At 54.8% G+C, this 23,810-nt stretch overlaps 8 protein-coding genes across 8 annotated transcripts; 3 read left to right on the top strand and 5 right to left on the bottom strand.

Moving 5' to 3' along the window:
- Positions 1-1,021: 1,021 nt before the first annotated feature.
- On the bottom strand, positions 1,022-4,400 carry W97_05031 (uncharacterized protein; the record flags this gene model as incomplete). Its single annotated transcript, XM_007782919.1, has 3 exons — positions 1,022-3,894; positions 3,951-4,070; positions 4,124-4,400. The coding sequence occupies 3 exons, from the start codon at positions 4,398-4,400 to the stop codon at positions 1,022-1,024; spliced, it is 3,270 nt and encodes a 1,089-aa protein (XP_007781109.1).
- A 2,381-nt stretch (positions 4,401-6,781) lies between these two features.
- W97_05030 (uncharacterized protein) lies at positions 6,782-7,297 on the bottom strand (the record flags this gene model as incomplete). Its single annotated transcript, XM_007782918.1, has 1 exon — positions 6,782-7,297. One exon carries the CDS (start codon positions 7,295-7,297, stop codon positions 6,782-6,784), a length of 516 nt encoding a protein of 171 aa, XP_007781108.1.
- A 645-nt stretch (positions 7,298-7,942) lies between these two features.
- On the top strand, positions 7,943-9,106 carry W97_05029 (uncharacterized protein; the record flags this gene model as incomplete). The annotated part of the gene is made up of 1 exon (XM_007782917.1): positions 7,943-9,106. One exon carries the CDS (start codon positions 7,943-7,945, stop codon positions 9,104-9,106), a length of 1,164 nt encoding a protein of 387 aa, XP_007781107.1.
- A 1,134-nt stretch (positions 9,107-10,240) lies between these two features.
- Positions 10,241-13,570, top strand: W97_05028 (uncharacterized protein; the record flags this gene model as incomplete). Its single annotated transcript, XM_007782916.1, has 5 exons — positions 10,241-10,399; positions 10,461-10,520; positions 10,570-10,884; positions 10,941-11,103; positions 11,271-13,570. 5 exons carry the CDS (start codon positions 10,241-10,243, stop codon positions 13,568-13,570), a joined length of 2,997 nt encoding a protein of 998 aa, XP_007781106.1.
- A 535-nt stretch (positions 13,571-14,105) lies between these two features.
- W97_05027 (20S proteasome subunit beta 7) lies at positions 14,106-15,043 on the bottom strand (the record flags this gene model as incomplete). The annotated part of the gene is made up of 2 exons (XM_007782915.1): positions 14,106-14,966; positions 15,014-15,043. 2 exons carry the CDS (start codon positions 15,041-15,043, stop codon positions 14,106-14,108), a joined length of 891 nt encoding a protein of 296 aa, XP_007781105.1.
- Positions 15,044-17,313: 2,270 nt separating this feature from the next.
- W97_05026 (uncharacterized protein) lies at positions 17,314-18,477 on the bottom strand (the record flags this gene model as incomplete). The annotated part of the gene is made up of 3 exons (XM_007782914.1): positions 17,314-18,239; positions 18,290-18,341; positions 18,409-18,477. The coding sequence occupies 3 exons, from the start codon at positions 18,475-18,477 to the stop codon at positions 17,314-17,316; spliced, it is 1,047 nt and encodes a 348-aa protein (XP_007781104.1).
- A 222-nt stretch (positions 18,478-18,699) lies between these two features.
- W97_05025 (20S proteasome subunit beta 6) lies at positions 18,700-19,561 on the top strand (the record flags this gene model as incomplete). The annotated part of the gene is made up of 2 exons (XM_007782913.1): positions 18,700-18,809; positions 18,883-19,561. 2 exons carry the CDS (start codon positions 18,700-18,702, stop codon positions 19,559-19,561), a joined length of 789 nt encoding a protein of 262 aa, XP_007781103.1.
- Positions 19,562-20,432: 871 nt separating this feature from the next.
- W97_05024 (uncharacterized protein) lies at positions 20,433-23,423 on the bottom strand (the record flags this gene model as incomplete). The annotated part of the gene is made up of 6 exons (XM_007782912.1): positions 20,433-21,651; positions 21,707-22,285; positions 22,336-22,360; positions 22,453-22,623; positions 22,682-22,938; positions 23,005-23,423. 6 exons carry the CDS (start codon positions 23,421-23,423, stop codon positions 20,433-20,435), a joined length of 2,670 nt encoding a protein of 889 aa, XP_007781102.1.
- Positions 23,424-23,810: the final 387 nt, after the last annotated feature.

Genomic DNA, 23,810 nt, shown 5'->3' with positions numbered 1-23,810 from the left:
TTGTTCCTACCCCAATTCTTGCCTCGGTCCCGGTCCTGCGTCGTTCTACGGACTGCCCTCCTCTTCCGAAAGCGGCAATATCGAGACCAGCACGATGAAGCAGTTTGAGAGGAAGGATTCAGGTCGTTTGTAATCCGTAACCTGCGAGAAGGGAGGTGGTCGTAAGGAAGGCTCAGCGCCGTTTTCTGCCATTGTCACTTTCGCAGTCGTCCTACAGATATTGCATTCTTCCCAATACGGGAACTTCAGAGCGCTACGTAGAACATCGTTCACTTTCCACTGCCAGCGGCATCGCCTTCGACTCTCCAGATCCACAGTTGTTTAAATCAGCGGAAATTGTCCCCGCAACCTCAGGCCAATATGGATATCAACGGACACTCAACGAACAGTGCTCCCACACAAGCGTAATGGTTTCATGTCTTCGCATAGTGATACGATATGAGTCACCAAGCTCACCTTAACCTCCGCCCAGTAGGTAACGACTGTGGCCGGTTGGGTTGCGTGCTCGTCAAGTAGGCAATGACTTGGCTCGAGCTCTGTTTACAATAGTTTAGAGGCGTTGGTTCTATTCTCACCTATCGAACTAACTTATGAGGCAGGAAAGCTAAGATCTAGGCCCGGAAAGAAACCCCCAATTCGGCGGCGGTTTTCTTCAGAAATGAGTTTTTGATGTTTTTGCTGCTGAGGCGAGTCTCTATGAAACTAGTCTTCGGGCCGCGAGGTTTTTGATGTTTGGCTTAGTGTGGGTTATCACTTCACTTAGATCTCTTTTTGAAGAGGTCGTAGACACCTCTATTTACTTCATATTAACACTTCCAACTTTGCAATCATATAACACATATTCGGAAGCGACCAAGCGATCTCACGCTGCGCAGTGTTCTACATTCTACCATCAGGTCTGCGTAAAGCTGACAAAAGCATAGCTGCATTCATATTCACCGTGGCGCTGAAGAACTGTGTTTCCTGCCACGGTGCTTGTGCAAGTTGGACCGCTAATCGACAAAGCAATAGCCAGATGCGCCTAGATAAGCCAAGGATCAAATACTTCACAACCCGTCACTGGCGGAAACCAACCTTCTGGTTCCCACAACAAGTGTCCCGCTGAGGGCGGTGGGAAATCCCTTTCTACATCGATCTCTCGATTACTTCCCGCATCGTCGCCGGCATCGCTGTCTGCATCGCTGTCTGCATCGCTGTGTGTATCGCTGTCTGCATAGCTTTCCCAATCTCTTTCTGATCCAGCGCTTCGAGAGCTGGCTTCAGATCCTTGGTCAAACTCGTGAAACCCATCCCGTTCGCCTTCTTCTGTCATATGGAGTTGATCGCATTGAGTTTGGAGTAGTTTGGCTAGAGCAATGTGCCCACGTCTCCTCGCCAAGTATTTTGCCTTTGCGTACTGGCTACGGTCTGAGCTGTCCGTGATTGCTCCAGCATTGATCAACAGCTGAACCATATCCATGCGTCCATGTTCCGCTGCTGCTTGAAGGGCTGTCCTTCCGTGGTATCTTGCCGGTGCAGCATTGACGTCGGCACCAGCATTGAGGAGAAAGTGAGCGATCTTCATATAGCCTCTAGCCGCAGCTATTTGGAGGGCAGTTACACCTCGAGAACGAGCTGGTAGCGCGTTAACATCTGCATCGCGATCGAGTAGAACCTGAATGAGCTCGATCCAGTTTTGCTCTACTGCCTCTTGTAGCGCAGTCCTGCCGCTTCGTTTAGCAGCAGGTGCATTGATCTGTGCTCCAGCATCCAGAAACAATTGGACGAACTCGAAGTCCCCGTCCGCCCACTTTATCGCTCTCTGCAGTGCGGTTCTATCACGACAAGTGACAGGAGAATTGACCTCTGCGCCGGCGTCAAGGAGCAGTCGAACGAGCTCGACATCCTCTACTAATGCTGCTAGTTCTAACACGGTTGACCCGCCTCTAGAAGAACAGGGAGGGTTAACATTCGCCCCAGCACTGAGCAGTATTCTAACAACCTCGATGTCGCTTACACATCCAGAATACTCGTCGAATATCGCTCCACGCAGCGCATCTTGCCCATACTTAGAAGCAGGAGCGTTGACGTCTGCGCCAGCAATAAGCAGCAGCTGAATGAGTTCGATTCTGCAATCTCCGGCCATCGCTGCTTGGAGTGCAGTTTTCCCGTAACGGGAAGCAGGAGCGTTGACCTTGGCGCCAGCCTTGATAAGTATCCGGACAAGCTTGGTGTTGCCCTGTTCACATGCTGCTTGTAGTGCGGTTCGCCCATAACGAGAAGCAGGAGCGTTGACATTAGCGCCAGCATCAACAAGTATCCGAACAAGCTCGATATCACCCCTTCCACATACTGCTTGTAGTGCAGTTTCATCCTGGTGAGAAGCAGGAGCGTTGACCTCGGCGCCAGCGTTGAGCAGCATCTGCACGAGGTTAACCCCCCCCTCCAAGCATGCTGCTTGCAATGCAGTTGGCCCGCTCCAGGGTTCCGAGGAATAAACCAGGGCTGGCAGAGCATTCACGTCTGCACCGGCGTCGAGCAGCATCGAAACGACTTCAGTACTGCCTCTCCTACATGCAATTTGCAGTGCAGTGTGCTCTTGTGGATTAGAGCGAGCATCGACATCTGCGCCTGCATCAAGAAGCATCTGGATGAGTTCGGCGCTTCCCGTTTGTGATGCCTCTTGCAGTGCAGTTCCAAGCCCGAAAGTTGAGGGGGCATTAATGCTTGCGCCAACCTCAAGCAGCAGCCGAACCACGTTGATATGACCAGGCTGCTTCGCTGCTGCTTGCAAGGCTGTTACCCCATACACTTTAGCTGGGGTTGCGTTTACGTCTGCGCCAGCGCTGAGAAGCATTTGGACTAGTTCAATGTCCCCTACATGAGAAGCTGCTTGTAAGGCGGTTCTACCGCGATAGTCAGCTGGCGGAGCATTGATATCCGCACCGGCGTCAAGTAGCATTTGGACAATGTCGATGTTATTACGCTGTGTTGTTGCTGCTTGTAACGCGGTCAATCCATGTTGCTCGGATGGAGAGGCATTTACGTCTGCGCCAGCGAGGAGCAGCATTTCAACCAGCTCAGCATTTTTCGTTGATGCTGTTTGCAGTGCAGTTCGTCCAGAATAAGCAGCTGGTGGAGCGTTGACGTCTGCACCTGCGTTGATCAACATCTTGACCAGCTCGGCATTTCCGCTCTCTGTAGCTGCTTGCAGAATAGTTGTTCGACTGCTTCGAGCCGGAGGTATATCTTCATATGCGCCAGCGTCTGCGCCAGCGTGGAGTAGTGCCCAAGCGAGTCGGGCGTTGCCTGCTTTAACAGCAACCATAAGGGGGAGGTCTGGAATGCTGTTCATCGGTAAACTAGGGCTCACGCCAGCACGGAGCAATATCTGTGCGATGCGTACGTCTCCCGCGTGTATTGCACTCCTGAAGAGGTCTTCTGCAAACGCCTCAACGGTTGGCAGCTTGGTAGATAGAAGAGCCTCAAGCACCGCATGCCCGTCGTTTTGGTCGATCCACTGAATGGTTTTCATGCGGTCGTCCTGTTCAAGCTGGTTGTTTGATGATAAGTAGACGAGGTACTTGAGGAACTGCAGCAACATCTCGTCGTGCGAACATCCAGACATCTTCTTGATGATGGATAGATGCTCTCCATTATATCTTTCCAGGGTAACATTCTGAATCCGGGAGCGAAAGCTTCCAATGATGTTCTCAACGCCCTGTATGGCGCTTTCGGAAGCCGATTTGATTAAGCTCAGCAGAAACGGAGCTCCACTCCTCGAAATGTCGATTGGGAATGAGCTATCGAGGGGATGCGGTTCATCCAGTGCCCGTCGTCCGGTGCTAGAGGGCAGACCGAATCGGACATCGTCCACGATGAGGCTCGATACGGTCGCGGTGTGGTGAAAGCTGACTGGATTATGGATTCAATACATGTTGGATCACTGACGGAGATGTGCAGACTCTTACCTTGGGCATCAATGTAATCCTGGAACCGGAACCAAGGAAGGTTTTCCGTCCGAAGCGCGAAAGTAAAAGACGCTAGCGGCGTACAAACTGAGAATCCTTCCGGCGTTTTCGGACTGGGTGCTGAGGAAGAATCAGACAAGAGACCGGCACGTCTGAAGAAAGGACGAGTTTACCTGATCCATATCGTTCTTCGACCGTACAGGCCGCCCTTGCCGCCTCCTTTCGAATCTTTTCCTTTGGGACGAGTACTCCGTCTTTGTATACCTCGCTCTCCTTGCCCTCTCTTTTCCGTTTGTTGACACGATGATCAATACCCTTCCACTCAGCGGCTTTAAAGTACTTGCGGAAGTCCCATTGCTTGAGGCGACGCTCGTATTGAGCTTTGCTATTGACACGATCAGCTATCGATAGTGGATTAACCCAATCTCGCTGCCTCCGCCAGCCCTGCATGTCACGTGCCCCACGTGATCTTGCCGCATCCTCATACAACAACCAATAGACTTCAGCACGCCGAAAAACTGTAAGGGCACTAACCTGGCGTGGAATCCACATGTTTCCTGCATGTGGCTGATGACATCCTTAAGGGTCTTATCCTGCGTCAAGTAGAGATTTCGGATCGTGGGCTTGTGGTGTTCCCATTGAGCTTCCATTGGCGCTACGGTCACGTGATAAAAACTGGCGGTTCGAGCTCAACGTTGGGTCCGATGGTGGAAGGCTGGCACGGTCTTTGAATTCAATGTTAGAGAAAATGGCCTACAGGCCGCACTTTGTATCCTCGGAGAGAACCAAGGCTGACGCCGTGCAAGTTGGAAGCGGGAGCTTGTATTATACGACGTGTCCGCCGCTAATGCGCCAAGGCATGCAGCAACCGCCCATTGGTCTGCGCCAAAACCCTCAACCGCCAAGCAGATCAGCCTCCCATGGCCGCCGTCGTTCGATTGGAGAGGGTTTAACGTGTACCTGCACCACAGCCGCATCAAGATCATTGGTAGAGACCAGAATCTGCCCGCCCCACTCCGGTGGCTGTCTTCGAACGAGCCGCGAGGACGCCGGTGATCCTCAATTCGCGGGTTCCCAAGTCTTTCGCATGCCCAAGGCAGCTCGTCCTTCGGCTGCTGTGTCATTGAAAAATACTTGCTTACTGGTGCAATCCGAAATCTGTCCGCCACCCTGCGGTGGCTGTTTCTCTTTAGGTCAGCCACGGAAGACTCTCATTCGCAAGTTCCAAAACCCTCTGCATATGCAACGCGACTCGTTACTTGGCCACAGCTGGTAATGAACAATTACTGGTATGATCCAAAATCTGACTCTGCTCTTCCGATGTTTTATCATGCTTATATTGGAGGAGCTCCAAAATCTTTTGTATGCACTGCGCATGTCGTCACCTGGCCGACGTGACAGAACAACAACTGGTGCGGTCCAAAATCTTCTCTTCTGTAGATCGTATTCTCATCCCGCCGCCTCGTGCTCCAACCATGGTACAAGAAGGCCGTTCCTCCAGAGCTAAGATGGCGGCCATTGCACTACCTCTAGCTTTGACTGCTCTACCTTACGTTGGCTCCGGACACTCGGCACGTTTCGTAACTTGTTTGATACCATACTGTCCTCCGCGATGCCGCTCTCCACCGAAGCTCTCATCACGCTCTTCGGCGTCATTGTTGCTTGCCCTCCAGCGGTGCTCGTTGTCTGGCACTTGCTCAAGCGCAGAGGCCAAAATGGCAGCGACCACGGTGGAAACCAAGCTCTTCCTGGACCAAGTCTTCCGCGCTCCCAGGCCAGCTCCAACTTCAGACGAGACCCGAGCTCGAGCCTAGAAGCGGGCCTCTTGCTTCCGGATTACCCTCCCGTGGGTGATCTTACCTTACCGCCACGAGAAGAACGAGCCATTACTGACGCACCTCTTGAATATCAGGCAATCCACGCCACTTGGCCAAGGGCATCGCGGTCCACCGACCTGAAGCCGGTGCAACAGATTCCGCTCAAGCGGCATACCACCTGAGATTCATCCTGCGGAGGTTCATCATCGGATGGAAAAGGCCAAGGACCCTGCAGGATGAAGATACGGCTCGAAGAGGGAGCGGTATCATGAGAGACTTGGTCGTGGCCCGAGTATTGAGGTGCTGTCTCACGGTATTAGATAGAGGACGGACAGGTTACGGTTTCTGAAGTGAGCTCGTCAAATCATGGTTCAACGGCGTCACGTGTTTAGCGTCTTGGCATCGATCGCTTCCAACCCCCGGATTCACCATCAAACTGGACTCATGATCTTGTCAAGTGTGGAGCAGATAGATTAATCCTATACAGTAGAGAGTTAACGTTATCTACCAGTCTAGCTCTTCAATGCACTAGTCATGTAGGGTGCTTTCAATTTCTGGACTGCCCTTCTGGCTGTCCACCTCCGGAGATATGAAGGACTTTTGACGCCGCACCGGACCATTTGAATGGCCCTTGCCCGCTTCCCCAGCGAGTTACATGATGTGGAATCATCCACTGCAATCAAAGCTAGCATAAACGCAAGTGCAAAACCGCCGTGGTGTTACGTCCACGTGAAGCACGCATACTTGCAGGCTGTGATGTCTTCAATGAAAGTCACGTGCGTTGGCAGCTCAGCATCACATCGGCTTTTTTTACGAGCCTCATCGTCCTGTATGATGCGATCTCGCAGCTATATACAACAGATCTTCGAACCCTCACCAGACCGGGAGCCATGAAAAAGCCTTTTGCCAAAGGCACACCCTGAGCGCAACCCATCCAGGGCCCTGAGGCCCACACCCCCAGATCCCAATTCCCAAATCCAGCCTCCCAACCCACGCTCTCCAAACTCGAATCCCTCACCGCGCGGGTATCCGGCCGTCCCAGCTCCCCAAATAAAGTCCCAGCCCCACAGCCCCAATCCCATCCCACACCGCCAACCCTAGATGCTCCCACCACCCCTCCTGACTCATCTCGCTGCCTCGCAGCACCAGGGTGCTCAACAGCAGCCCGACCGTCACAACCCGGATCGGCACCGTCGCGTGCAGGAACTGGTTCTCCTCGATCGGCATGTAGGACGTTGCGAGGTAGCAGAGGCCGACGGCTGTGACGGCTGTGCCGGCGTGGGCGGTTGTGTCGATTACGCGGCGGGGGAAGGGGTGTGCGACGGAGGCGGAGGCGGTGGTTGCGGAGTCGGCGGGTTTAGCGGGGGAGGAAGAGGAGGGAAGTGAGATGTTGGAGGCGAAGATCTCGCGGCGCGTCAGGAAGGAGAAAGGGGAGCGGTGGGGGCGGAGGAGGAGAGTTAGGCCCAGTCCGGTTAGGGAGAGGGAATGGAGGAGGATGGGGAGGGGGAGGTTGACGGCTGTGAAGGACATGGTGGGATGCTGGGCTGGTGGTGATAGGGATGAGCGAGAAATTGACTCTGAGGGACGAAAGATCAACGCTGCGAAAGTTTGAGGTGCGCTTGTTAGCGGACAGAGATGGAGGGAGCGCGGAGCGGGGAGGGGGCTTGTTGATATACTACCCAGTAGCAAAGCTCCTGTTATCTGCCTCTCTAAGTAAGTTCCCGGCAGCAAGCCGGTGTGATTCAACTCCGATAGAGTCTTCGTATTCGCGTCTGCGGCAAGAGATCCGCTTGGCGTAAGCGCTTGGGATCAACTATTGCGGCCCCAAACAAGAGACGATCAGTCAATCAGACTTCGGCCGCTTGTTTGAAGACATCTCGGGTACGAGTAGCCTCAGAGAACGCGCCTAAGCCTGAAAGCGCCCGACCAGAGATGGTTTGAGTTCCGCTGATAAGGCAGGGTTGAAGCTGAGGTGCCGATGTCGTCTGAATTGAGTTGCGCGCCGTCTGCCGCGAGCCGGGCCCTGAGCCGAGGCATCGCGCATCCCAAGCACGAGCTCCAACGTCCTGAGCCGCACCTCTACACAGCATCAAACACACTTTACCACGTCCGGCGCACACAGCTCGATGACCTAGCACGCCCACAGATTTAGACCAGGGATACCAATCCGCAGTCATGTCCACCCACACCTACCCCTTCGCTACCTCCCCCGACATAATCCGCACCCACCAAAAAGACGCCTACTTCGCCGGCACGCTCTCGACCTCGCTCTCCTCCCTACTCCGCTCAGCCCTCGGGGCGCGCTTCGCACACGCTCACGCGACCGACGCCCGCACCGCCGCTGAGCTGCTGTATCTGGCTCTAACAACCGGGGTTGGGAACAGGACGCTTGGGGAGGAGTACTGCGATGTTGTGCTTATTGAGGGCGAGACCGGGCGGCTTGCGGGCGTGGGGAGGCGGGCGGGGTACATACTAGGGAGTGTGCTTGTGCCGTACGGGCTTGGTCGAGTACTCCCAGCCTTTCGACGGCGGGTGCGCGAAACGCTTGAGGCGCGATTGCGCGAGCCGCCAAAGCAGAAAGGGTCGCAGCAGCAGCGGACAGCCAGGCTACGCAGTTTAAAGAGGAGGCTCATGGCGTATATCCTAGCAAACCTCGACACCATCACCTCCCCCGCTCCCATCTACGCCGCCAGCCTCGCGACCTTCTACTTCACCGGCGCCTACTACCATCTCAGCAAGCGGCTCCTCCGCCTCCGCTATATCTTCACACGGCGCGTCGAGCCCGGCGACCAGCGCGTCGGGTACGAGGTGCTGGGCGTGCTGCTCGTGCTGCAGCTAGGCGTGCAGGCGTGGTTGCATTTACAGGAGGGCGTCCGCTCTGGCGTTGAATCGGGGATGGGTGGGCAGGCCGAAGCCGGCGCTGGCGCTGGCGCTGCAGCGGCGAATGCGGAGGCTGTGGCGGGCGGGACGGCAGTGCTAGACCACGGCGTCGAAGTCTCGTTAAACCCGAACGACTATGCCGCGAACAACGCGCTCCTTCTCTCCGAGTCACCCCCCACGCACCACCACCCCGCCTCAGAGCTCCAGCGGCTGACCCACACCCCCGCCTCGCCCCTCCCGCGGTACGATCTGGCGAACCCGGCCACGATGCAGTGGATAAACGGGAAGCAGGCGCGCAAGTGCACGCTGTGTCTGGAGCCGATGCGGGATCCGGGCGTCACGACGTGTGGGCATGTGTTTTGTTGGGGGTGTATTAGGGATTGGGTGGCTGAGAGGCCGGAGTGTCCGCTTTGTAGGGGGGTTGTGCTTGCGCAGCATGTTTTGCCGCTGAGGGGGTAGGGGTGAGGGTGAAGGGGTTGAGGTGTGTGATGGATATGATGGATTGAATGGTATGAGGGGTTCGAGAAGTCTGAAGGGTTTGAGGGGTTTGAGGATTGGGATGTTTGAGGAGTTTGAAGATCTGAAGGGTGATTTTCAGGGGAATTAGGGGCCGTAAGGGCATGGGGATGTACGGCGGAGGTGTGGAGGTTTAAGAGGCAGTGAGCGTTGAGGTGCTACGTCGGGTTGGGGAAGGGATTCCAAGTGCTGGAATCTCAGTGTGGCTGTGGTTGCGGAGAGTTTTGGGGCTGTGGACGGAGGTCGCCAAGTCGTGCTCTGGATACCTTTGTCTCGACATCAGCTTCCATTGAGCCGCTAAAGCCACTTGCATGGCGGCGAGTGCCGCGCTCAGAACGCCGAACGAAAACAGCATTGGCCCATAGCATTGAGCGAAGTGCGCACCGCACTGCCCGTGAACCTTGTGATACGTAAAGCGTCGAAGAAAGATCCTGGTCCAGAAGTTCAGTCGGGACAGTCGCAGTTCCCCGAAATGGTAGCGCGGCGCCACATTAATGTCTCCGCCTTCGTCGACCTCTCCACACTCGAACCTGTTCAGACCACAAGGGCTCCAGTCACGGCAGCACCGGAGATTAGACTGTCGATATGGACTCTCTCGTAGTCTCCACGACGCTTCTAGTCTTGTACCTGGTGTGGGCGGTGGTTCTATCGGATAGCCTTTTCCATCGTGTCTTCAGCCTTGCCCTTTTCGCCCTTTTTGTTCTGATGACTTTGATATGCACTTTGACTTTCTCCGCTTATACGATACCGCTCTCTGTTCTCGCTTTTCTGGACCTTATGCTATGTGTTGCTCTGTCGCCAGCGCAAGCAATCTTCCACCGCACTAGAGCCAACGACCTACGTAGGAGGTCTTTAGAGGTGTTCTCCCGAAACAGCACAAGCAACGGAGCTCTGGAAGGCGCTATTATAGCTGAGTTGGTGCTACTCCAGCATTATTTCAACCTTTCTGTAGCCTGACTTCATTCCCTTGCTGTTAGTATTATTGCCGTCCACGGCCTCGCATCGAACCCGAAAACGACCTGGCTAGCCCCCAAAAGTGATGAACACAATACCTCAGCATTCCCTTCCGCTAGGCCCATGTGGCTACGCGACTTTCTCCCGGAAGACCTTCCCAACACGCGCGTCATGGCTTTCAATCATAATACTGTATGGAAGGCGAACGCCCTCAGCAAGTCGTTACAGGACTATGGGGAGGACTTACTCCGCACGCTCCACAGGAAACGCCAGACACCAGAGGTAAGACTGACACCACGGAAACGTGGCGGCAACTTCACCAAGAAGCGCTTACCCCCAGTAGGAGATAGCCCGACCTATCATCTTTATTGGCCACAGCTTTGGTGGTCTTATAATCAAACAAGTAAGTCTTACATTCTAGATCTACAGATGAAGAGAATTGACGAAACAAGGCCTTGGTTATAGCAAGCGGGGACGGCGCGGACGAGGTTTACCGTAGTATCAGCCGACAAACCCAAGGCTTCATCTTCCTAGGAACTCCACACAAAGGTGCTCGACTTACGGTGTTCGGAAAATTGGTGTCTCTATTCAGCCACTGGAAGGGTTCAAGCACCAGCATGCTGGAGATCATGGACTGTAGATCTCGCATCAATAAAGAGCTGCACGAGAGCTTCATGCGGTTTCTGACGGCGCGGCTGAGGCCAAGAAATACCGTATGTGTCTTCGAAGCAGTAATGGAGTCTGTATTTGGCTTTCCGATCATGCATGTGAGTGCCGATCCTTGAACTGCAAGTATATGTAATGAGAGTAACATGAGCCTCAGGTGGTGGACGAGGACTCCGCAGTTATAGATGGATCACAGAAGATTGGATTCGACAAGAAGCACCGCGATCTTAAGAGGTTTGCATCGCGGGATGAAGAAGATTACCAGGATATCCTTCGCTTCATACGGGATTGGATAACAATTGTCGAACAGAAAGAACGAGGTACGCGTGAACCACACAAATCCTGCAGGATCGCCAATCTACATGTTGCTGATTACTAGCGTACGATAGCACGCCAGGAGGCAAAGATGCGTGAAAAGACCCAAATTGAGCGAGATTACAAATACTTACCCAAACGGCAATCGCTCTTTATGCTAACCTGCTCAAAGCCTGCCTGCGCTCCTTATTCTACCCGGAGATGAACATGAGGGCCAACGGCATCAAAAATGAAGCCTCTAAGACGTGTGCGTGGCTGCTCGAGCACAAGCACTACACAACTTGGCTTGATCAGGATCAAGGGCTACTCTGGATTAAGGGTAAGCCTGGGGCGGGGAAGTCAACGCTGATGAAGTACGCACTTCAGCATAGCAAGGAGCGAGCATCTCGGACCAAGCTTGTGGTAGCTTCATTCTTCTTCCACGGTGGTGGCGCCCCTCTCCAGAGAAACCCTCTCGGTCTGTTTCGGTCTCTATTGCACCAGGTCTTGGATCAAATTCCCGAGTTGCTGTCCAAGTTCTATTCCATCTTCAAGAAGAAATGCGAAACCCAAGGCGAGCCGGGGAAAACCTGGGAGTGGCATGTAACGGAACTCCAAAAGTTTCTGGAAGACACTATCCTGGACGCCTCGAAGGCGTGTTCAATACGCCTGCACATTGACGCACTTGACGAATGTGGTGAAAAGAATGCGAGAGACCTGATAGCGTTCTTCGAGAGCTTAACCTCGAAGCTGGCTCCTATCGAGGCTTTTGGCATATGCTTCTCATGCCGACATTATCCTATTCTGGCCCTGGAGCGAGGTCTCACGATCTGCATGGAAGACGAAAACCATCTGGATATAGTGACCTATGTCGAAGGTAGACTCCACGGTGGATTCTCAGACCTCGGAAAAGCCATTGATCTGACGGAGAAGATCGTTGAGAGGGCGTCCGGCGTTTTCCAATGGGTTGTCCTCGTTGTTTCGATTGTCCTGCAGCTACACTTGAGAGGAACTCCCATGAAGGCCATCCTGAAGAAACTTGAAGAGATACCACCAGAGCTAGAAAACCTTTACCGAGACCTTTTAGGCGGGATCGAAGATGAAGATCGGACCCAAACGTTGCTGCTAATGCAGTGGATATGCTTCGCGCGGGAACCTCTTTCAGTGGACGAACTCCGCTTTGCAATGGCAGTCGATGCGGATTGCCCTTACAAGTCACTCAGCGAGTTGCGTCAGAATTCCCCGAATTACGTGGAGACTGGCGAGGAGATGGAGAGAAGGGTGAAAAGCCTATCTGGGGGTCTCGTCGAGATAAAAAACGGCTATGAGGGTCGACGAATAGCGCAGCTGATTCACCAGTCAGTCAACGACTACCTCATTCAAAGCGGGCTGCAAAGGCTCGACAGCTCTTCGAACCGTAGTGTGAAGGGTCGTGCGCACTTTCGACTATCGAGATCCTGTATTCGGTACATTACCATGGCTGAAGTGCTCAGTTACCACAGTGAAGATGGACTGGGCCTTAAAGCTAGTGAAGACGAGCCAGACCTCGAAGTTTGGGAAGACGAGCAAGACCTTCAAGGCTGTGACAACGCCCAGGACCTCGAAAGAAAGTTCCCATTCCTACGATATGCTACAACAGAATGGATGTCGCACGCGGCGTCCGTAGAGGCAGAAGGGATAACCCAAGATGACTTGCTAGACTTGTTCCAATGGCCCTCATGTCATGTCCTAGAGTGCTGGACCCGGCAATATCGGATGATAGATCGTCATTCTTATCACTGTCCCGATAAAGGCACGACTCTACTGCACACCGCATCAAGACATGGCCTTTCCAGCGTGGTAGCAGCAGTCGTTGATTCAGAGCGTAATACGAAGGTGGACCTAAAGGACGACCAAGGTTTAACGCCGCTATCCTGGGCGGCAGAGAAAGGGCACGAGGCGGTTGTTAAGCTGCTAGTGGAGCAGGACAATGTTGACGTAGACTCTCGGGATAACGACGGTCAAACGCCACTATCATGCGCGGCACGGGAAGGGCATGAGGTGGTGGTTAAGCTGCTAGTAGAGCGGGACGATGTTAACGTGGACTCTCGGGATAACGAAGGCCGAACGCCTCTATTATACGCGGCAGAGCAAGGGCATGAGGCGGTGGTTAAGCTGCTAGTAGAGCAGGATGATGTTGACGCGGACCCTCGGGATAACGACGGTGGAACGCCACTATCATACGCGGCATCGGAAGGGCATGAGGCGGTGGTTAAGCTGCTGGTAGAGCGGGGTGCCAACGTAGACTCGAAGGACGAAGACGGTCGGACGCCCCTATCATTAGCGGCAGAGGAAGGGCACGAGTCGGTGGTTAAGCTGCTGGTAGAGCGGGGTGCCAACGTAGATTCGAAGGATAACGACGGTCGGACGCCACTATCATGGGCGGTAGAGGAGGAGCATCACGGAGTGGTTGAGTTGCTAGAATCATACATGCAAGAGCGCTTGCGTAGATAGTAGTCGAAGGCTTTACCAATGTCAAACCTGGGTGTCGCATGGTTTTACGTGATCGAACAGACTCTCTCTCCGGACAAGCCAAAGGCCGAAGTCCAGACTGACGAAATTCGCTGATCCACAAGATGAAATCGCACGTGATTTGGACTGAGGCCAGATGGCTCGATGTAGATGGAGCGGACGAAACTACCTACTAGATGGATAGGAACGCAGGTCATGTAGAGGTTCTGGTTCGATGGGTTACACGTGCATTTATGCGCTCGACGTCTCCGAAATGTGATGACGCTGGCACCAAACTTTGCAACTCGCGGTTGAACAGTCACACCAGCAGGAAACGGTCGACTCAGTATGAACAGATATTACCTTGTCCTCGCTGCCAAATGCACAGACAACACAAGCTGCATTCGACGCCTAGCCTTCCAGTCTAAGTTCTCACTCGCAACGCAGCCAACTCCAGCTCCTGCTCCCCATCCATCTCCACAGCCCCGCACTCCCTTCTTCTCCACGCCCCGTCCACAAATCCCTTCCCCTAATCCCATCAAACAACTTGCGTCCCATACCCCCTGATCCCCTCCGCAAACTCCCAGCTCTGCCCCTCAACCCTCTCATCCTCACTCAACCTAACCCCCTCCCCCGTCACAATCGCCAAACTGTACCGATCCAAGCTCCGCGCATCCCGATACCACAGCACCTTCATGCACTCCCTAACCGCCTCAACCGCCGTCTTCTCATCGATCTTCTTCACCGCCTCCTCATCCGGGACAACGCGTCTCAGGATCGGCTGCGCGAGGTGCGCACCGAATCCCGTGGCCAGCGATGGCGCACCGAACGCGGTGCCCAGCAAATCCACGCTCTTGAGGAACGGCTGCGGTGTCGCATCCGGAACCTTCGGGTCCGGCGTCGATAGTCCGGCGATGAGGATGTGGTTCCACAGCGGGTTAAAGTCGCTACGGCGGCGGTAGAGCAGCTTCTGGAGGTACTTGTGCAGGTTATTTGCCGCCATTCCCGTACCCGCTCCTTCATTGTCCAGGCTCTCCGCGCGCTCTTCCTCGCTGGCTTCAGCTGAGGTGGAGGAAGCCTTTTCGCCCGCTCCCGAGCCGCTGGAGTAGTTCTCCCGCACGGCCAGGGCGTTGAGATGGCGGTCTAGATACTGCATATCACTCACATCGCCGCCGAAGCCGAGGACAGCCTTGTCGTTGAACTTCCTCAGCCTCTTGACGTCTGTGAAGCGCGCGAGGGAGCCGTAGGAGGCGAGGTTGTCGGCGGCGATGACGACGCCGTCGCGGAACTTGAGCGCTATCACGGACGTGCCGGTTACGATGGGGGATTTGGTGTGCGTCGTGGGTTGCCCGGGGGCGAGGTGGGAGTGGTTGTAGGCGCCGTAGATGTCGTCGCGGGGCTGGGTGGGTTAGCTGGGGGATGCCAGTAGGAGGTAGGGAGACATACGCGGCCCCAGGCTTGTGGGAGGTGGTTCATGCTGCTGGGTGAGAGCTTCAGATGGTGATGAAGAAGGTGGGAATAGATGGGAAGGAAGTGCTGGAGTGTTCGTGGAGGATACGGCGGCGATGGTGGTCGTGGTGTTGATGCAGGCAGCTCCGGCAGAGCTCACGACGCGAAGCTCTGGCAGCTGCGGGCCTTGGCGCCAAGCTATCGCGGACTTTCGGTTCTCCGTTCCAGCTGGAGAGCTTCAACGTCCACAACTTCTCTTCTCCCTTGAATGGAGATGAAACTGACACTTCGGTCGCAAGAACCATCGCTGCTGGGTCACTGAACTCTTCGCGTTGCCGCTTTGTGCTTGCTTTGCAATGATGCTAGAATGGTTGTTTTGAAGGGTCGAAGTATGCTCATTTGCACGAAGTGAACAAATGAGGTGGGTGGGGGTGAGGGTTGAATGTCCGATTGATCAGAAGTTCTCTAGAGCAAAGAGACTGCAGTCATAAACTCGTAAACTAGAAGTGTAACTCCCATTGTCTACCACACTCCAGGCATCTCCGCTTCTTTCCAGTCTATGGCATCCCAGGACCTCTACATATTCGTTCAGTCCTAGTCAAACCATGACCACAATCACCGAGTCCCTCCACTCGCGTTTTCTCAGTTCTCCAAAGTCATTGCTCTACATGATGAAGTTCCCGCTTCTATATCAGCCACAGTCGTCACAGCATCAGCCTGTCAGACCACGCCTTTCATGAGCTAAGCATATTTCGGTTCCATCGCCCATCCCTTGAAGCTCCGACGAGTCGTTCGTTCCAAGATTCGATGAGTCAACTTCATCCTCACCGCTCTCGGCCCTGGCCTGAAGATTCCCAGAGTAGCCGCACAAAATGTTGCCTCTGCGCAGGAGATGAAGCTGAAGCACACACCACAGATACTTGCACCCTTTCGTCGCAGTTACCACTGGCGATGGAAACAGCACAGGTCCCTCGCGAGGAGCCTTCCACCCGAGAGGGGAGGCTTTTCCGCGGATATGCCATTCGCTCTGGCGAAGGATGGAGAGATGTACGTGTGGGCGCTCTAATTCGACTGTGTGCCTCAGTCTTATCTGAACCGCTGATGGGGCCGCTCGTGGAGAGAGGGTTCCGACTGGAGCGATCGCTGGTGGGGATTTCGTGATGGTCTCTGACGTCTAAGCATGATGCAAGGTGCGAGTGAATGCTTGATGTTTCAAAGCGTAGCATCGGTGTGAAGCACCGGCGAAGCTGAAGTAGTGAACGCAGAGACCTAACTAGAAAGTCCGCGGTATCACGACGTATGCCCGCCCGCAGATGGATATAGTGCAGTGAGGCACTGAAGCTTCTGCGAGGCATCTCGCCCATGCGTGAAGCGATTGCTGCAACATTGTCACTGCTGTGTTCGGCTCTACTCGTGAGAGTAGGCGACTACGCTGCGACAGAATCGTGAATACCGCATCACGTCGTATCTTGGCTGCCCGGCCACTGCTAGCTCGCTCAATATGAGAATATTAACACAGCGCACTCCCTCTCATCAGACTCCTCCTTACAACGGAGATTGTCGCTGTTACCCGGCGATGACTTGCCCTTTATGAAAGGCTATCTTCCGCTGCTCCGAATCCTTCAAGTCGACAAAGCTGCTCTTTGTCGGTCTTCCGGCGATACTCGGAACACCAGCGTCACGTGACCTCGCGTCGAAATGTTCGCCAGCATTTACTCATGTCGCCGGAAAGTTATGAGATCACGTGCAGAACGTCAACCGCGACGAGGAGGTTGTTCAACCAGCTGCATTTATCAACCACGCATTGAATACTGGTGTTACAGCTGGCTAATTATTTGTTCAAGATTAAGCTTTCTCCATGCCAGTAATTGCCACCGTTATCCTTTCACCGTCGCGGTTGACGTTCTGCACGTGATCTCATAACTTTCCGGCGATATGAGTAGCTTAGCCGTGCAGCATTGGTTTTGTAGAACCATGAACCGCTTCAAGCAGTGGAGAGATGCACCACCCGAGCAGTCTGGCCGCGCTGTCACGGGAACGGGTGGAGAAGTAATTAAGGTTGCACAGATTGCTTGGCTTGTTTCACAATAGCAGTCAAGCCGCTGCACTTCGTGTAGACGATAGCAGAGAACACAACATCACTCCTCGTAAGGCTCCCAATATGCACAAAGAGCAAACGCAGGCTACACCAGAAAGTTCGATTTCGCCCCAACATCGCCTGAACCAGTAACCCTCGTGCATTCCCTGAACCGCATCCCGCAACCCGTCCTCGAATTCTCCTCACCACTCATCCACCCTCACCGCCTCGGCGACCGCGACCCAGTCCTCGACCGTTTCCCAGCTCTCCTCTCCTCATCCCACCTCCCCCTCCCATCCCTCACAGTCGCCACCCTGCCCTTCTCCCGTCCCACACCGCCGCCCCGGCCCGCGGCTCTGCCGCCTGCAGTACTGCCCGGCGTGCTGACTCTGCTGGTTGTGTTCGAGGTTGCCCCGCCTAATCCTCCCCCCACTGGCCCTCCTGCTCCCGCTGGCCCCCCCGCTCCCGCTCCTACAGCAGCACCCGGAGCAGCCGGCACAAAGTCGACCTTCTCCCTCCCCGCCTTCCGCGCGGCTTCGTCCCGCTGCGCGGTAATGGCGCTCTGCGAGCCTTGCAGGCTGTCGGCGTAGGCTTCGGGCGGGTAGATGGCCGGCACGCCGCCGCTGTCCTCGCCCAGCGTGCTGGCGTAGCTCTCTTCCTGGCTGATGCCTGCGAAGTCCAGCAGCTTGGCGAGCAGGCTCGGGTTCCGTAGCGATGGGGTCGAGGCGATGCGCGCGTTGAAGTGCGTGCCTGCTGCTTTGAGGGCGAGGAAGTGGCCGAATTTGGAGGCGGTGCTGGGAGGGGGGGTGTCGGGCGGGGAGTCTGGGATCGTGAAGTCTGCACGGGGAGGGAGGGTGAGGTTGTGGATTTGGGTCCGGGTTGTGGAGTGTGGTGATTGGGGCGCTGAGGCTGGTGCTGAGCCGTGGGGGTCGGCTGGGCGAGGGGATGAGAAAGCGGAGGTGATGGAATGTGCGGGTATGTCTTGAGGTTGCGGGATTGGGCCGGGTGGGGGACCTAGTGTGGGTGCGGTGGTGGGAGGTTGTGTTGGTCCTGGGACAGGTGCGTCGTTTGGAGGTGGTGTTGGTTTGGTGGGCGCGAGGGGCTGCTGGGCGGGTGTTGGGGGTGGAGGCCGGGGTTGCGCATCCTCTGTCTGCGGTCAGCTTTGACGCGCAAGAATTGAGGAGGGGGAGATGTACGCTGTGTCTTGGGCGCGGCGCCCTCAGTGGGGAGGCTATTATGGGTGTTCGTCTAATGTCTGGTTGATTAGTAGATATCCAGCCTTTCCAGCAACAATTGATAGCAAAGAAGCTCTTACCTGCTGAGGTGCCTTCGATAGAGGCGCTTCGTCCTCGTCGCTGCTCCCGTAGTCATTGAGTCCGAGCATCTTTGCGGGTTGGTGATACCTGTTGGTCGTTGCGGCGGAGGTGAGGTGCGGCCGCCGAAGTGACCGGCGCCAAGACCGGCAGGCAGCTTGAGCTTCGCGTCGCCAGAGCTTCAAGACGCCGTCAACCACAAACACCACCTTCACATTCAACACCACGCTACAACACCACAGCCTCCCAACCTCATCCCTCTCATCTCCACCGACAAGAACGAACCATCAACCATGGCCGCCATCTTCACAGGTGCGCCGCCGAACAGCGGACCAGGCTACTCCTTCACGCAAACCCCAGCGCCGACATCAGCATCCGAGCCACGACAGCACGCCTTCTACCCGTACGCTCCCCTTCTCACCTCTCTCCCTCATCCCCCCTTCCCAAGCCCCCAACCTCGAGCTAACATCCCCCAGTTACACCGACAACGGCGGCTCCACCCTCGGCATCTCCAGCTCCAACTTCACCATCCTGGCCGGCGACACCCGCAGCACGAGCGGCTACAACATCAACACGCGCTACGCCCCCAAGCTCTTCCACATCGACTCCGCAGACCCGTCCTCCCGGCTCGTCCTCTCCGTCGTCGGCTTCGCCGCCGACGGCGAAGCCCTCGCCGAGCGCCTCGACACCGTCGTAAAAATGTACCGCTACCAGCACGGCAAGACCATCAGCGTCGGGGCTGCAGCCCAGCGGCTCTCCCACGTGCTGTATGGGAAGCGCTTCTTCCCGTACTACGTACATGCCATTCTCGGTGGGTTGGACGAAGAGGGCAAAGGCGCGCTCTACAGCTACGACCCTGTCGGGAGCTACGAGCGGGAGCAATGTCGCGCGGCGGGCGCGGCGGCGAGTTTGATAATGCCGTTCCTGGACAACCAGGTCAATTACAAGAATCAGTATGTGGCGGGGAGCGGGGTCGGGCATGAGTTGCAGCAGCGGGATCCGCGGCCGTTGGAGAGGAAGGAGGTGGAGGAGCTGGTCAGGGATGCATTTACGAGTGCGGTCGAGAGGCATATTGAGGTCGGGGATGGGCTGCAGATGATGGTTATCACGAAGGAGGGGGTTGAGGAGGTGTACAGGGAGTTGAAGAAGGATTGAGGGTGTGATGGGATGGGGAGTGGGCTTGCGATGGAGGTTGAGCGTGAGGGGCTGGTGTGTGTTGCGTGGTACGATGATTCACTCTGGCAGCGATGTGCGTGCTCGAGACGTTTGATGTTGGTAGGGCACTTGCTGCGGCTGTGGCTGAGCTTGTAATGTCGTCCGGAACGGATGGATAGAAGATGGGTTATTGCAAGTGCAGTTGATAGAACGGCTCTGGGGAATAGAGGTGCTTGTTCAGGGACCCCTCCAATCCTCTTTGCCATCAACCATTGCATTGCTGTGCTGATGGCTCGCCGTCTTGTAGTGCAGGAAAGCGCAGAAAACCAGATCTTCGAGCCGAGGGCATTGGACAGATATGTAACAGGTTGCTGCTGCGAACACAGAGATCGTGCATGAGCCAACATCTCGTTCCGAACAAGCGAACTACAACCCTCCACGCTGAACCATGCAGTCCTTGTCCTCCAACCCCGCCGCGAACCTGCATCTGTACAAAGATGTAAAAGCCAGCCGTCATTTCTCACTCTAAAGCCCGTCCCAGCCGACTCCACGCCTTCGCGACCGAGGAAAGAAAAAAGCTTCACACCAAACCAAGCAGATGAACAAAGGAGCGTGCCCTCTTTGCAGCTCTGTCTAGATAACATTCCCTCGGATGACCAATCGTAATTACTTCCGGAACAGCACGCGTCACCGAAAATGCTGCTGCGAGTTCGCGGCTCTCGCCCCGTGGCTCGGTGCTCTGCTCTACACCGGATCCTTTGAGCTTGAGGGGTTAGACGCGGCGCTTCGGATGCGCTTACCTCTTGCAAGTGGTATTTAGCCTTCTTCGTCTGCTTCATCTCCTTCGTCTTTACTTGTCTCCGCTGTTGTCTCACCTGTAGTAGGCGCCCTTGCTAAGCAGCAACTCGACTATCTCCTGATAGTTACTAAATGACGCTGCCTGTAGCGCGCTACCGTCGGGCCCGCCTTGCATGTTTACGTCCGCGCCCTTGCTAAGCAGTAGCTCGACTGTCTCCTTATAGCCACTCAATGACGCTGCCTGTAGCGCGCTACCGTAGCGCCCGCCTTGCGCGGTTACGTCCGCGCCCTTGCTAAGCAGCAGCTCGACTATCTCCTTATAGCCCCTAGCTGACGCCACCTGTAGCGCGGTACCGTCGAGCGCGCCTTGCGCGTTTACGTCCGCGCCCTTGCTAAGCAGCAGCTCGGCTATCTCCTTATAGCCCCTAGCTAACGCCACCTGTAGCGCGCTACCGTCGAGCCCGGTTTGCGCGTTCACGTCCGCGCCCTTGCTAAGCAGCAGTGCGGCAACCTCATACAAGCCGCAGTAAGCCGCATAGTAAAGTGGCGAACCAGTACTCACCGCCGGTTCAAAAGTAGCTCTCCAAGGCACGTCTGGGCGGTGTATCCTGACCCAGTCCAAGAAGACAGTTTGTGAAGACATCGTGCTGGCCGCAAGGGTGATGATAGCTAGTTGGTCTTGGCTGGCGCACTTTTTGACGTAATCTACCCAGGTTTCACAGGCGTATTTAAGAAATGTAAAATTCTTCAGATCAGCTTTGGAAGAGGCCTTTCGCGGGTGGAGGCTGTAAAAGGATACGTAGGCGAGGCAACTCTTCACAATGAACGAGTGTGCTAGCTCTGCGTTGACAGCGTAGCTGCAGGCGGGACTATCTTGGATTCGCTGGGAGAGGAGGTATTCCTGGACGGAGAAATGCGCCAACTGTACCATTTTTGTACCGGGAGGATAGATACTGTATTTTGATGGGGAGACTACTGCTACCAAGCTGGAAAGAATATCGATCATCTCATTATCTTCGAATCTGTCCATCTCGTCGACTTGAGGCTCGGCGTCCGGATCCACGATAGATGCTTCGGCAAGCTCTTCAAGGGTCAGAAGACGTTCAGAGAACACCAGGTGACGCAGAGCTCTGAATGCTTCATGCTGGTATCGACTATGAATACTTGTAAGAATCCGTTCGTACGTCTCGTCCAGGGTTCTGGGTAGTGATTCCAAGACTGAGCGAACGTCCTTGGGTCGCATTGACTTCAATCTCTTGAGTTCTTCGATCTGGCAGTACACCCAACGAAACCTTGTGGGTATCGCGGTTAGTGTAGAACTCCTTTCATGTGGCAAGGCATACTTACATCCCATCAGCTTTATCTGCGAGCGTAATCTTAATCTCTTCTTTCGGTGATTCATTGAGCCTCCTGAACCTCCGATCACGGTCCAGTTCGCTCGTGACATATCGCCGAATATCTTCTTCAATCTGAGCGCTCTCGACGCATATTGCCGGCGCTTGAAGCGTAGATAACAGTACCTCCTCGATCTCTCGTTCCTTCCGACTCGTGATCAGCACTCGGGCTCTGCAATCCATTGAGCCAGAAAGCTCCTCAAGCCATCTTAGGACCTCCTCTATTTCTCGGCGCCCGGGCTCTTGGATGCATTCATCCAGAGCATCCATTATAATGTACAGATCTCCGGCTTCCTGAATGACCGAGCGGAGCGTTTCCTCGATCCGATCAGTCGGCGGCTCTGCGTTCTGGAAGTGTTCGTACAGGGCCTTCACGCTCTGAGAGATTGGCCGGTCGTGACAGATCTGCGCGATGATTGATAGAACGAAGTTCTTGAAAGTCTGCTTCTGTACATCGCGAAAGGAGAAGTAGAAGTAGGCTACGATAGACTGGTTGGCAGAGAAATGTTTGACGTCTTCGATAGCCGAGGAGCTGTGCATGCATCAGGTATCAGTCGCTCAGGGGCTATTAAGATTGCTTACCATAGGATGGTCTTGCCACATCCCGCTGAGCAGTAGAACAATCAGTAACACGGCAAGGGGCTCGGCTCGAAACCATTCATGCTCATAATGGTTTCACTGGTGAATTGTGGTACTCACCCTTTCCGTAGAGCCATAGGAGTGAGTTTGGTGATGCCTTCCAGTTCCTGTAGACTTGGCTTTGAAGGAGCCAGTCGCCGGTCTTGGGCTCGTGCTTTTTGCGAGCTTCGTTGTGGTTTGACGATGGATCAGCTCTCGTGAGCCATTCAAGAATCTTCTGCTTGTTCTCTTCTGCAAGGGTTGTTAAAACTTGTGATATCCTGCGGAGAATCAAATAATCTAACAATACCTGTTTGCGAGCTTTGAATCGTTTGTTGAATATGAGACGTGCCCATGAGAAGGCCGGCCGTATCCATACGGAGTCGAGCCGTATCTGTGCGAATGCCAGCAATATCCGTGGAAGTCCCTGCCATTTTCGTGCGAATGTCATTCGTATCTGTGCGGATCCCAGCTGTTCCCCTGCGAATCTCAGCCGTATCATCTGCAATGCTATCGATTCGTACGCCAATAGCTTTCAAGGTCTTAAGCGTTGTAGCGTCCATATCCCTATACATTGATCAGCTTCAGAAAGACTGAAGAACTTGAAGGGTTGTATAAATGCCGCATACTGACATATGAACTGCACTCATGACCTGGCCGAGATTTGACTGAAGATCCTGCACGACCTCTTTCAGCTTCGCAAGTGTGCTTTCTTTGAAGGGATAAAAGGCCCTCAGTGTTTGCGCTTGCATCTTTCCCTTCAGCCCCCTCGACTTTGAGGTTTGCTCCACTTTCCGAAGCTTATTTTCAAGCCTGCCCACTCCTTCTTTGCAGGCGGCAATGCTTTCATTCGCAGCGGCCTCGAGATTTGCCGGAGGAGGATGACTTTTGAGTGACTCTTTGAGTAGACCAAGGGCTTTTTGAAGGCCTTCAAGATAGCCGTGTGTTGCTGCGATATCCCCCGAGTATGATTTCCAGGAGTCGTAGTAGTCGACAAGTCCTTTGCAAACCTGAAGGCCTAGCGAAACGACGCCCACAACTGTCCCCTCCATGCTGATTGCAATAAAATTTGTAAGTCAAAGGAAGAGTTGAATCATGTCGAGGCAGCCCGTTGCGCTTTTGTCTACTCTCGCTGAGGCTGAGAGTGGGGCAGTGCTGCGGCAAGGCTATCTGCACGGCTTACGCAGTTTATCCCGGCTACGCATTGCATCGATACCTAGCTTCTGTCTGGCTAACGGATCCCCATTATGTGTGCACCGGTTTAGATTGGACTGTTGGATCGAGGAATGTTAGGCGCTTATGCCGGTAGTACTATTGGCATCACATAGCGGCTAACGCATGTGATGCCCCGTGGAACGTATAGGTCCAAAGTGCACGCGCGAGGCTGAGGCTGAGCCACCACCATCTGCACGGTTAACGCACCAATAGGCGTTTCCACA

Source organism: Coniosporium apollinis, assembly GCF_000281105.1.
Source record: "Coniosporium apollinis CBS 100218 chromosome Unknown supercont1.23, whole genome shotgun sequence".
Classification (NCBI taxonomy): Eukaryota; Fungi; Ascomycota; class Dothideomycetes; genus Coniosporium; species Coniosporium apollinis.
This window is presented reverse-complemented; position numbering and strand designations above follow the sequence as displayed.